The sequence below is a fragment of the Arvicanthis niloticus genome, chromosome 1 (genome assembly GCF_011762505.2).
Source record: "Arvicanthis niloticus isolate mArvNil1 chromosome 1, mArvNil1.pat.X, whole genome shotgun sequence".
NCBI lineage: Eukaryota > Metazoa > Chordata > Mammalia > Rodentia > Muridae > Arvicanthis > Arvicanthis niloticus.
The window spans coordinates 78,029,889-78,043,077 of NC_047658.1; the positions used below are offsets into that span (position 1 = coordinate 78,029,889).

A 13,189-nucleotide genomic window follows, 5' to 3' on the forward strand; every position below is an offset into this window, starting at 1 on the left:
CCAAAGGAAATTTAAGAGGAAAAATAAACTATGTTTTTATTTGAGACTCTCCTACTTTTGACTTTTGATAGTTATCATTTCCATAGTGTCTAAGGATTGTGCTATTGTGATGAGATTCAAGTTACCCAATCACTACCCCAGGCAGTGGAAAAGAGACTTCTAGAACATCTGGTATCCATGCTTATTTTATTTGTATAGAATTTGAAGCCAGGAGAGTTCAAATGTAAAAAATGTAAGATGTAAGAGATGTAAGTTTAGCAACTGCAGTCATTCGGACACTTCTGTAGGTCTGGATGGGTTCTTTTAAGTGAGTCAACCATTCTCATTAGTAAAATGGATGGAGTGATTTGCATGATTTCCATTCATGCCAGCACAATCCACCAGCGACAGCAACCTCACCTCCGTGAAGCTCTTCCTAAAATGTGAACTAATCCTCAGAGGCTGGGATTAGAAAGAAAATGTTGTTGGGCTTATCTACTTCTTTTTACACATTTATTTATTTAGTATAGGTGTATGGGCATGCGGTGGAAGTCAGGAGATGACTTGCGGTTCTCATTCCACTATGTGGGTTTAGGAGATGGAACTCAAAGTCGTTAGGTTTGGCATCAAGAGCCTTTATCAGCCCATCAGTGACTTTTTAACTCTTCTTAAAACTTTTTGCTGTGCCCCCAGAGGCCACTACAGAGGGCCGTCACTGCACATTTGCAAAGTGCACGAAGCAACTTTCATATATATATAGTTTCTGTCTCCTTCATCCTTCCTGATTTGGGACTGAGCATTCCAGGCTCTGCTTGGGCACTTTCGGGGTCTTGTCTGGCCCCTTGAGACCGTGACTCCATCCCAGAACCGAACCAAGGCTCCTCTAGTAACTGCGGGACTCCTGCAGAAGCCTCAAAGGCGGATCACTCCAGTCTTGCGTGTTCCTCGGGATGGTGGACAGTTCTTTGGGAGCACATGTGAGCTTTGAAAATGGCCTGAGTTGGTGTGGAAACCCATCACAAGGACTCGGCGTGGTGTTTACGTCCCCGAAGTGGACAGAGAGTATCCCAGGGGCTAGCTGGTGAGGCGGAGGGGCGGGACCAGAGGGGGCGTGTCCTCTGGAGGGCGGGTCCTGCAGCGGTCAGGTGACCGCACGGAGTGCAGCGTCGTCTGTGGAGATCCTGCTGGAAGCAGAGGCGCTGAGTTGCCGACCCGGCTGGCCAGGTCTGTTGGGGCTGCGCGGCGGCGGCGGCGGCGGCGGCCATGGGGGGCTTGAAAGACGAACTGCTCAAAGCCATCTGGCACGCCTTCACCGCGCTCGACTTGGACCGCAGCGGCAAGGTCTCCAAGTCGCAACTCAAGGTGAGCCCCCTGCCGGCGCTTCCCGTAGGGCACGGGACCCGCCGCGGCGTCCGCAGGGAGGGCTGGTTGGGAATGTGGCGGGGCGGCGGTCCTCACTCTTCCTTCAGGCCTCCGGGCGGTGCGCAGGGGCGGGCGCGCTCCTGCGGCTCTCGCGACCGCTAAGGTGCGCTCCAAGAGGAGCGGCGGGACCTGCAGAGTGTCCCCCGGCGACGGGCTGGATGGGGGCCCGAGACCTCAGCCTCACCTCCGGGACGATGAGCAGAGCCTCTCGGCCCGGAGTCCACAGACCTTGGGGCTAGTGAGAGCTCGTGCCGAGCGGCCCGTGTCTTGCCGGCTCCCTGCAAAGGTCATTGCTTTTGTAGAGTCCTCCTTAGGGTTCCCAAAGACCCCAGAGTATGAGGTACGCATAAAGGGATACTTGTAAGTTGAGTAAACCCCAAAGTGGCACCCAGCCAGGAGAAATTGGCAGCGTCTTGAAAAGCCTGAAATATAGAAACAAACAAGAGGAGCTATTCAACAGGCATTTAAAAAATATACACATTTTGGATCTGAATGACTGGTTTTCTTAGTCTCTTCTGAGAAGAAATTTCCGAAGTTTGGGTTTGCTTTGTATATTTTGTGCAGTAAATGAGGAAGTTCTTTTCAGTAGTGACTTTTATGCCAGCAGGATCTGGCGTTCTCACTTGTTTTCCTTTTGATCTTATTCATTCAATCATAGTCTGGAAGGACCGATGTAAATTAGCCACATACTTTTACTTCTTAAAAAAAGTAATATATGGGATTTTGGAGAGATAGTTGCTCAGTGGTTAAGGGTGACTGCTCTTCCAGAGGTCCAGGATTCCGTTCCAGTACCCACGTGCGGTAGCTTACATAGCTAGCTATGGGGTGGCCTATAATTCCAGCTCCAGGGGATGCCTCTCGCCTCTGTGGGCAGCAGCACACACAATTTCACACGAACGCTCATAACTTAAAAATAATATTTTTAAAAGTTAATAATAGTTTTTTTCTGGTGTACAGTTCACAATGAGTTTTAGCACATGTAGTCACTATCACTAACTAGGATTTCATCAGTTCCGTTCCACAAAGCTTTGTCTTACTGCCCCATCTCCAACAGGTGGTAACCACTGATCTGTTCTAGTCTTCCTTTTTCTAGTGTGATATAAATGGGAGCTTCTGAACCCAGCTTCCTTTACTCAGATGGATGCCTTAGAAATTAACCTATCTTGTGTGAATTGTTGATACTAGGCTATTACTTCTTATAGATGTGCCGTAGTTATCCATTCACTCTTGAAGATTTGTTGTTTCTAGTTTATTCGTGATTCTGAATAAAGCTGTATAACTTTGTTTTTACTTTTACCTATTATAATTTTTAGATAGTGTGTAGCCAGATTTTCTTTTAACCATTGTGACGTATCTTAATCATTACATATAATGTAATGATTGATATTGTTAAATTTAGGGTTGCCATTTTATGATTGGCTTCTTTCTTTCTTTCTTTCTTTCTTTCTTTTGCTCTGTGTACTTAGAATTACTACTTTGCCACTTTAAGGGGGATGTAGAAACCTTATGCCATGTAAGGTCTACTACCCTTTCTGCTTTATGTTGTAATTGCCATGCTTATTACTCTACATACATTAAAAAAATCATCATTATCATCTGCTCAATCCTAACTTTTAAAGAACTATAGAAAATAGCTCATCTTTCCTCCAGATAGTCCCAGGGTACCCCTCGATTTTGTTGCTATTGTAGTTTAAGTTTCAGAGATGTGATTTGTCCCAAGTTACGGTGTAAGCAGTAGCTAGTTTAGAACCAAGACAATGTATGCATGTATGCATGTCTGCCTGCCCTCTATCTATCTATCTATCTATCTATCTATCTATCTTGAGACAGGATCTCTCTATATAGCCCTGGCTGTCCTGGAACTCACTATGTAGACCAGGCTGGCCTAGAACTCACAGAGACACACCTGCTTCTGCCTCCCTAGTTCTGGGATTAAAGGATGTGACACCATGCTTGGCAAGATTTTCACATTTTAAAGCCAATTTGTTTTAAATCTGCTCCCCCTCCAATTGGTGACATACATCTAATTACTTTCATTGCACTCCATTAAAATTTTGAGGGAAAGAACCTAGGGGATTTTCTTTTTCCTTTTTTAAAATTAAATGAAACCTCTGCTGGTTCTAGAGAACTTCCATTTATTTTCTCTCTCTCTCTCTCTCTCTCTCTCTCTCTCTCTCTCTCTCTCTCTCTGTATCATGCATACTTGTGTGGTTTTCCTGTCGCAGTGTGGACATGGAGATCAGAAGATAACTTTCAGGTGTCAGTTTGTCCTTCCATTTTATAGATTCCCAGGGTCAAACTCAAGCCGTCTAGCTTGGCAGCAAACACCTTTTCACCACTGAGCCATCTTGCTGCCCCCTTAGGGGATTATTGGCAGCAAGCTAGGCTGGAAGTATAAACTCTCAGTTCATAGTTTTCAACCACATGTTGGTAGCACATCTGTGAAGTTGCATTTGAGCTCTCTTGGGACAACATAAGAGACTTTGGATTAATTCAGTGTGTACATCTTGTCAGTGTTTTTGTAACTGAAAATATTTTAATTTAAATTTTTCTTGGTGTCTGACTCCATTTCATTGGGGAAAGTTGTGTTTTGGAACCCATGTATTGATTTGTGTATAAGGTACCATGCTAATTTAATAAAAGGTTAGTTAGTTTTAGGCTGTTAAGATTTTTTTTCTTCTCTGCATTGGGGATGGAACTCAGCATACTAGGTGAGCACTCTACCCTGAGCTATACCTCCAGTCCTTTTTTTTTTTTTTTTTTTTTTTTTTTTTAGGTTTTTCGAGACAGTATTTCTCTGTGTAGCCTTGGCTGTCCTGGAACTCACTCTGTAGACCAGGCTGGCCTCTGCCTCCCAAGTACTGGTTTTAAAGGCGTGCGCCACCACTGCCCAGCTCTATTTTTACTTTTAATAAAAGTATATATATCTGTGTATGCATGTGTTTTTGTATGTGTGGGTGCACATGGGTTCATGGTAGTTATGGAAGACAGAGAATAACCTCAGGTGCCACCCTTAGGATTGCCATGTACCTCCCTCAGACAGGGTCTTTGATTGGCTTGAGCTTACCAGTTAGACTGGACTGGTTGGCTCTTAAGCCCCAGGAAATCTTCCTGTCCCCTCCTTCCCAGCACTCAAATTATAAGCACACACCACCATGTTGGGTATTTTCATATAGAAGCTAAGGATTGAATTCAGGTCTCCAAACATTTACACACACGCACGCACGCACGCACGCACAGCTCCTACTTTTGTAGTGTTGGAAATTGTAGGACTTACTACATTTTAAGCAAGCTCTTTATCATTGAGCTATTCTTCCATTTATATATGTTTATATTTTATTTTATTTTTCAGACAGAATCTTTCTGTGTTTCCCTGAATGGGCTAGAACTTGCTGTGTAGATCAGGCAGGCTTTAAACTTACAGCAGTCTTCCTGTAGATCAGGCAGGCTTTAAACTTATAGCTATCCTCCTGTCTTTCCCTTTCAGGTGCTGAGATTGCAGATGAAAACCATATCTAGTTTATCTTTTTTTTTTTTTTTTTCTGAGACAGGGTTTCTTTGTGTAGCTCTGTCTGTCCTAAAACTCATTCTGGAGACCCAGAATGGCCTCCAACTCTTGGTTTATCTTTTTATTTGTTTATATTAATTAATTATTTTGTTTATCATGTATACTTTTGTGTATGCACAATCATATGAGCATGTGTGTGCTGTGACATGCATGTTGACATGAATCAGTTCCCGCCTTTCACCTCTGGACTCAGGAGATTGAACTCAGGTCGGACTTGGTACAGATGCCTTACCCACAGAGTCATTTTGCTTGTCTACTTTTTAATTTATTTTTTAATTAAAATTTTTAGTGTTAAAAGATTTATTTTTATTATTTTTTAATTATGTGTATGTTTATGTCTTTGTGGGTATGTGCACATGACTGTACATGCCTAAGGAGGCCAGAGACATCAAATCCCCTGGAATTAGAGTGCCAGATAGTTGTGAGTGGGTGCTGGGAACCAAACTCTTCGTCCTTTGCAAGATCAGTACATGCTCTGAACTGCTGAGCCATCTCTCCAGCTCACCTTCATAGCTAAAACTTTTAAAAAACTTATTATTATTATTTTTTTGTGTGTATATATATATATGTATGTATGATCATGTATGAAATCAGAAGCATGCAGGCCATGGTGTGTCTGTGGTGTTCGGAGAATAACTGTGGTTTTCAGGGGTTTGTTCTCTCAGTCTATGGAGGGGATAGAGCTCATGGCTTCAGGCTATACTGCTGAGCCATCTTGCTGGCCTACCTTTATACCTTTTGGCACAGATGGATACATTCGGTAAGTATAGAATGGATGCTTCATGTGTTGGGCACTGTGCCCAGTGCAGGAGTTGTGAGATATGGGAGAAAAAGAAATAGGAATCTTGGACTGGAGAGATAGCTCAGTGGTTAGGAGCACTGACTGCTCTTTCAGAGGTCCTGAGTTCAATTCCCAGCAACCACATGGTGGCTCACGACCATCTATAATAGGGTCTGATGTCCTCTCCTAGTGTGCCTGAAGACAACTACAGTGTACTCATATGCGTAAAATATATAAATAATTTAAAAAAAGAAATATGAGTCTTTGCTTTCAAAGAGTTTGAATTAATTTTTTTTTGTTGTTGTTGTTGTTTTTGTTTTTTGAGACAGGGTTTCTCTGTATAGCCTTGGCTGTCTTGGAACTCACTCTGTAGACCAGGCTGGCCTCGAACTCAGAAATCTGCCTGCCTCTGCCTTCCAAGTGCTGGGATTAAAGGCGTACGCCACCACTGCCTGGCGAGTTTGAATTAATTTAAAATTTAATTTAATTTTTAAAATAAAATTTAATTAAGAAGATGAAATCATTAGAAAATGCTTCTTCTCTCTGCCCTCTGCTCATAGAGACTATATTGCTTAGATAATTGTCCTACCTTGAAAAGACAGGGAAACTAGCTAGGAATGGGAGTTCGTTCACACTTGCAATCCCAACACTTGAGAATCTGAGTCAGTAGGATTAGTACAAGTTTGAGATAGTTTTGGCTATATAGTGAGCCAAAGCTACAGAGTAGACTGTTTAAAAAACAAAACAAAACAAAAGACAGAAGGGCACGTGAGATGGCTCAGCTGGTAAGGGCACTTGCTCCCAAAGCTGAAGACCTGAATTTGATCCCTGGGACCCCTGTGGTAGAAGGAGAGGATTGGTTCCTGCACTGTCCACTGACCTCTGTCTACATGCATGCAGTGGTAGGCATACATGGCATCATACACAGTGGTAAAGATAGGAAACACAAAGACAGTAGAAATGTCATAGAATAGAAGATACTCAGTTTGAAACTTAAAATCCAAAGAAAAAAATTAATAATGTAATTTGGTGTTACAATACAGATGTTCACTGAACTTGTCAGTAAAATAAAAATACATGGGGGTCAAGAGATGGCTCAGTGGTTAAAGAGCTTGTACTGCTACTCACAACCATTTGCAGTTCCACCTCTAGGGAGAAGTACTCCCTTCTGACCTCAGGGGATCCTGCATACACACAGTGCACATATATGCATTCAGGCACACACATCTACAAATGAAAACAAGCAAATAAATATTAAAACATGGAACACATTGTAAAAACCCTTGTCTGTGTGTCTTACAATGTTTTGATAGGAGCAGTTCAGCATTGTCACAAGGTGCTTCCTTGTTAAACCAAGTGGGTATAAGGTCACTGCAGGCCAGTGATTTTCCTAAAAGTTTTCAAAATTCCCCTTCTCCCCACAAAGAAGGGAACCATTTCTGCCCACTGTAGAAACCGTCAGCTCCCTTAGCCCAATTTATAATGTATTGTTAAAAGGCAACTCATTATTTTGTTCTAAAATTGATTTGGTGTTACTCTGCTTTATAGATTAGAATACAGAGACACTTAAGAGATTATGTTCAGTTTCTTTTTTAAAAATTTTAATCACACTGGGCAGTGGTGGCGCATGCCTTTAATCTCAACACTTGGGAGGCAGAGGCAGGCAGATTTCTGAGATCGAGGACAGCCAGGACTACACAGAGAAACCCTGTCTCGAAAAACAAAAACAAAAACAAAAACAAAAAAATCACATTGCTGTAGAAATAGTTTAGTAAGAGCACTTGCTGCTCTTGTCCTCCCACTCCTGAACCCCTAAGGGCCTCACTATGTGGCTCTGGTTGTCCTGGGACTCACTGTGTAGAAGACACTGTCCTCACACTCACTGCCTGCCACTGCCTGCCTTTGCCTCTGGGTTAAAGGTGTGCATCACTACACCTGACTACACTTGTTCTTGCACAGGACCAGGGTTGGAGTTTAGTTACCCATGAAGACAAGAGGCATCAGATCCTACAGTGTTGGGGTTACAGATGGCTTCAAGCCGCCTGATGTGGCTGCTGGGAACTGAACTTGGGTCCTCTGCAAGAGCAGTTTCAATCTTAACCACTGAGACATCTCTCTAGCTCACTTCTCACCTCTATTTTATTTTTCTGATAAGGACTCATGCAGCCAACGTTACCTTTGACCCGATCCTGCTGCCTCCACATCCCAAATGCTGGAACTACAAGCAAGCATCACCATTCCTGGCTACTAAGTTCGACTCTTTCTAGTTGGGTAGAGATGTGCTCACCAGCGGGAGTAGCTAGCATTAGACTAACAGGAAAGAGACTTTCAAACTTGTTTTCAGGAATATTCCTTTCTTACAACAAATTGATTACATCATTCATCTTGGATGCAATACTCTTATGTTTTCTGATAGCTATTAAAAGAGTGTCAACTATGGAGAGACCCTGACACCTTTTTTAAAAAATTTTATTTTATATTTTATTTACATTTAAGATGCCATCCCCTTCCCCATTTCCCCTCCCTAGAAACCCCTGTCCCATGCCCCCCCTTTCCTTTTTGCTTTTATACAATTTTTTTTTGTTTGTTTGTTTGTTTTTTCGAGACAGGGTTTCTCTGTGTAGCCCTGGCTGTCCTGGAACTCACTCTGTAGACCAGGCTGGCCTCGAACTCAGAAATCTGCCTGCCTCTGCCTCCCAAGTGTTGGGATTAAAGGCGTGCGCCACCACCGCCCGGCTATACAATTTTTTTTAAATGTTAATCAAAGGATTTATAAGTTTGGTAATGCTCAATCAGAAGCGTAACCCAATACCCAACCTAGATATAAAAACTATCTTTGACTGGTGGAGACATGTGAACATCTGCCTCCATGCCCCCTCTCTCTTTCTCTCTCTCATCACCTAGCTTCTCCTCTCCTTCATCTTCTCTCCTTACTCCATCTCTTCCTCTCAGTACTCCTTCCCACTTAGCTCCTCCTACATATCACTCTTCCTGTTAAAGTAAAACTTTTCTCTCAAAATACAATTAGAGCATACTTATTCCTAATTGTACCAGTGAGGTACAAGGTAGTCCTAATACCCAGTCCATCATTTTGTTGACTAACTAGCACCTCTGTCATCTCTTCTAACTAAAACACTTACTTTTGATCCCTTTTTTTTGGCTTTAGAATGAATGTCAGCTGAAAACCATCTACTCAGATCTTTTCTCTCAAAGTAAATAGCCAGGATTGGCTATGAGACTATAGGTCTTCAACCCCGTCAGAAATCCAGAATGACTGAGTTAACTGAAGTTATGGGAAGCACTAAACGTAGCTTCTAAAACTTAGCCAATTTATAGAGACCACTGAACACCTGGAAAGCCCCTATACTACCTAACGTTGGAGCATCAAATCTTAAGCCTCTGGCCCAGAGTCATCTGACAGACCTTAGTGATGCAGGATTATTAAGGGCTGATTACGCTGTCTAGGCAGATATAATCAGCCTGACACCTTTTCTTGTAGGAAAAGACTATTTATAGGAAGCTGACTAAATATGGTTGAGTTGAAGTTTGGATATTTTTATATATAATGTTTTTCCCTGGTTTGGTTTGATTTTTTTTTTTTATTCTTATTTATGTGTGTGTCCCAGAGACAGAGAACAACCTCTGACGTCTGACGTCTGTTTTACCCTTCCATCTTGTTGGAAACAGTCTTGCTCGTTGCGGCATACACCAAACTAGTCGACCTGTACATTTCCCACAGTCCTTTCTCTGCCTTCCATTGTGACATTTTTGAGAATTCTAGAATTTTGATCTCTTTAAAAAATATTATAATATGCTTTCATTTTAATCCCAGATGTAGGGATATGTGGCTGCTTTGGAGTGTCCACAGCATCTTACCATGATTTGCCTCGTGCTCTAGCAGAAGTGTGGTTTTGTCAGCTGCAGATGGTTTCTGTGATGGTGTGACATATGGAATTCTGGGAAGTTTTCAGAGAGTATATAGATAGATGCTAGGGTCCTGAGAGGTGGAGTGGGTTGTTGGCTCTTTAGGGAGGTTGGTTGTAGTTTGTTAGTAGCTGTGGTCAAAGAAGAAACAAGAAGAATGATATTAGATTCAAGATGCCTGTCTGTCTGTCTGTCTGTCTGTCTGTCTGTCTCTTTCTCTCTTTCTCTCTCTCTCCTTCCTTTCTTCCCTTCCTTCCTTCCTCCCTCCCTCCCCTCCATTCTTCTTTCTCTCCTATTAAGTGATGGGGGGGGGGTTGTGAAACTTGGAGGATGAAGGGTGGGAAAAAGAACCCACAAAGCAGGGAAGATCAGCTACATTCCATCTCCTGGTAGAGGTGCTGGGATTACAGTGCACAAGTTACTGCATCAGGCTTTCATTTGGGTTCTGGGGATCTGAACTTTGGTTCTCATAGTTAGCCAGCAAACCCTTTACCTCCTGAACCAACTTCTTAGACTGTATGCATGTATGTATGTATGTATGTATGTATGTATGTGTGAATATGTGCAGGTGCACATGTGTGCCTTCATGTGGAAGCCAGAGAACAACTTTGACTTTTATTCCTTAAATAAGATTGACTTTGTGTTTTGAGACACAATCTCTTGCTGCTCTGGGGCTCACCAGGATAGGCTGGGGGGGTGCTCGGGGGTCACTTGTCTCAGCTTCCCCAGCCCTTAGATTACAAGCACCCATCACCAGGCCCAGCTTTTATTATTATTTCTATTTATTTCATGGTTTTTGTTTGTTTTTTGCTTTTTGTTTTTGAGACAGGGTTTCTCTGTGTATTTTTTGGCTGTCCTGGGACTCACTCTGTAGAGCAGGTTTCCCTCCAACTCAGAGTTCTGCCTGCCTCCTGATTGTCGGGGCCAGAGTCATGTTTTAGTCTTTTGAGACAGGGTCTCAGAATGTAGCTTTGGCTGGCCTGTAGCTTACCTGCCTAAATGAGAGACAATTATGTGTAGATTCCATAGTTTAGGAGACCTTAGTAATTTGCCACTTGACATAGACTTTACTTTTAGGTCATGGTATAAGTTTGCAGACGTCACAATGGAAATAAGTTTGGGTGTATTATTTGAAATAGAGGAAATTATTCTTCTTCTATTACATTTTATTTGTCCATTTAGGTGAGGTGTGAGCATGTCACAGTGTGCACACACAGGTCAGAGGCCAACTAGGGAGACTTGGCTCTTTCCTTCTAGATGTGGGTCCCAGGATCAGACTCAGCTAGTCAGGATTGGCAGCAAATGCCATTTTATTGGCCTCTGATTGTTCTTTATTCTGTGGTTATTTAAAAATTATCATCACATTACTTAGCATTTCACTTGTTTTTCCTTGCTAAGAATTATATATAATGCCAACACTGTAATAAAGGTTATTACTTAACTATTTAAGAAGAACTGTCATAGTTTATATATTACAGATGGTATAAAAATCATAAGACTAAAAGAAGGGCATTTATGGCATGAAGTCTCTCCCAGCCCACACTAGTTCTCTGCCTTTACGCTCCTTCCAGAGTTCACAATGTACTTTAATTTAATACTCTTATATAGTGAGGGTTTCTTTCTTAAATATAGCAAACTCTAGTGATATTTTTGCAACTTCTATTATAAAGTTTAGTTTGCAATTATGGCTTCCGTATGAATTACACATTAGTGCTGGGAATGTCTTAAAATAAGTGTACTGGCCCTGCTCTGATCCTGTTGTTTTTAGAAACTTTTGAAGTTGAAGAGCTTACAACTATAGTGAAGATTTAAATACAAATCACGTTTAGAAGGACAGTATGGGTAGTTTGCATCTCATTTTCTCAATGATAGATATCCATTCATATTTTCCCCCAATAGGTTCTCATTCTGTAGCCCAGGTTGACCTCAAACTCACAACAATGCATCTGTGTTAGCCTTCTAAGAGGTTGGATTACAGGACTAAACCATTAGGCTTGAGGAATTTTTGAATCAATTGTTTGTTTGTTTGATTGTTTTTTTAATCTTCACCTTGGTACTGGTTTGCATATCTTTTGAATAATAGCTTGTGTTTTGTTCCCATGTAGCTTCAGAAAAGTTTTGTTTTTGTTTTTGTTTTTGTTTTGTTTTTTTTTTTTTTTGGTTTTTCAAGACAGGGTTTCTCTGTGTAGCCCTGGCTGTCCTGGAACTCACTCTGTAGACCAGGCTGGCCTCGAACTCAGAAATCCGCCTGCCTCTGCCTCCCGAGTGCTGGGATTAAAGGCGTGCGCCATCACTGCCCTGCGCTTCAGAAGTTTTAACATGAATTGTTAGAGTGGTCAGCCAGGCAAGAGTAATCAGTTGAAAACATAAAGGAAGGAAATGGCAGTAAAGGTCTTACTTTGTGTGACACCCAGCACACAAAGCCGTGGTTAATTCTGATGTTCTTGCCGTGAATAGCACTGAGTCTTTAAACTGCCAGCTGTTTCTGCTAACCACTGAGGTAAAAGCTCTTTATGGTGGGAAACCAAAAATTTAGCTTTTAAGAAGCAAGGTTCGGGGATTGGAATCTTGAGCGAGCCTAACTGTGGCAGTGGTCCCTGCCTGTAATTGCAGGACTCCATAGGCTTGAGATGGGCCTGAAAAAGCCTGGTTTGGATTACACAGTGAGATGATGCCTTAAAGAAAAGTCTCTGCAAATAGTTTTAATATTTTACCAAAACAAAAGAGTGAAGATAGCTTCCTAAATAAAAAAAAGAACATCAGATATTTCCAAATCTTAGGGTGGGTAGGAGTGAGTTATGAGTTATTCCTGTTTTCCATTCTTTGTTAAAAAATTCTCAGTGTGATAACTTAGAGTTTGGTGCTTAAAAATACAAGTGGGGGGCAAAAGAAGGGGGATCTGATGCCTCCTTTTGCCTCTGTGGGCACCAGGCACATACATTTGGTGCATATATGTAAAACCCTGATGCACATACAATAAATTTTTTTGTTTGTTTTTATTTTTTTGTTTTGTTTTGAGACAGGATTTCTTTTTGTAGCTCTGGCTGTCCTGGAACTTGATCTGTAGACCAAAAATAAGTAAATCTTAAAAAAAAAGTAAACTCTTTTATTATTGAAGATAATACTTGAGTCTCAGGGCAATATTTTTGGTGTCATCTATCCACTTTGACCTGGCATTTCTGGTCTTAAAACTCAAGAGTTTACAGAGCCGTGGTGGCACATACCTTTTATCTTAGCATTTGGAGGCAGAGGCAGGTGGCTCTCTGTTATTTTAAGGCTAGCCTAGTCTACAGAGTGTGCTGTGACATGCACACACTCTGCCCCCGTCCCCATCCCAATGCATACATAAAAATGTAATAAAAAATTTAAAATGTAGAAAGATGGTAAGACATACCAACAAATCACATACAACAATCAGCTTTAGGCTTCAGTTGTCTAGTCTTGAACTGAACTTGCAAAATGTCTTATTTTTTAGATTTCAGTTTCCTTTATCAGCTTTCTATCCGTGTTCATTG

The 13,189-nt window shown here is 41.7% G+C and overlaps 1 protein-coding gene across 2 annotated transcripts in view; it reads left to right on the forward strand.

Annotated features, from left to right (window-relative positions):
* The first annotated feature begins 1,137 nt into the window (after positions 1-1,137).
* Swap70 (switching B cell complex subunit SWAP70) overlaps positions 1,138-13,189 on the forward strand; it is a 61,106-nt gene continuing 49,054 nt past the window's right edge. For both annotated transcript variants that reach the window (XM_034514001.2, XM_076940797.1), the window contains exon 1: positions 1,138-1,341. In XM_034514001.2, coding sequence (XP_034369892.1) covers positions 1,243-1,341 — 99 coding nt within the window. In that variant the 5' untranslated portion in view covers positions 1,138-1,242. The remainder of the gene's footprint in view (positions 1,342-13,189) is intronic.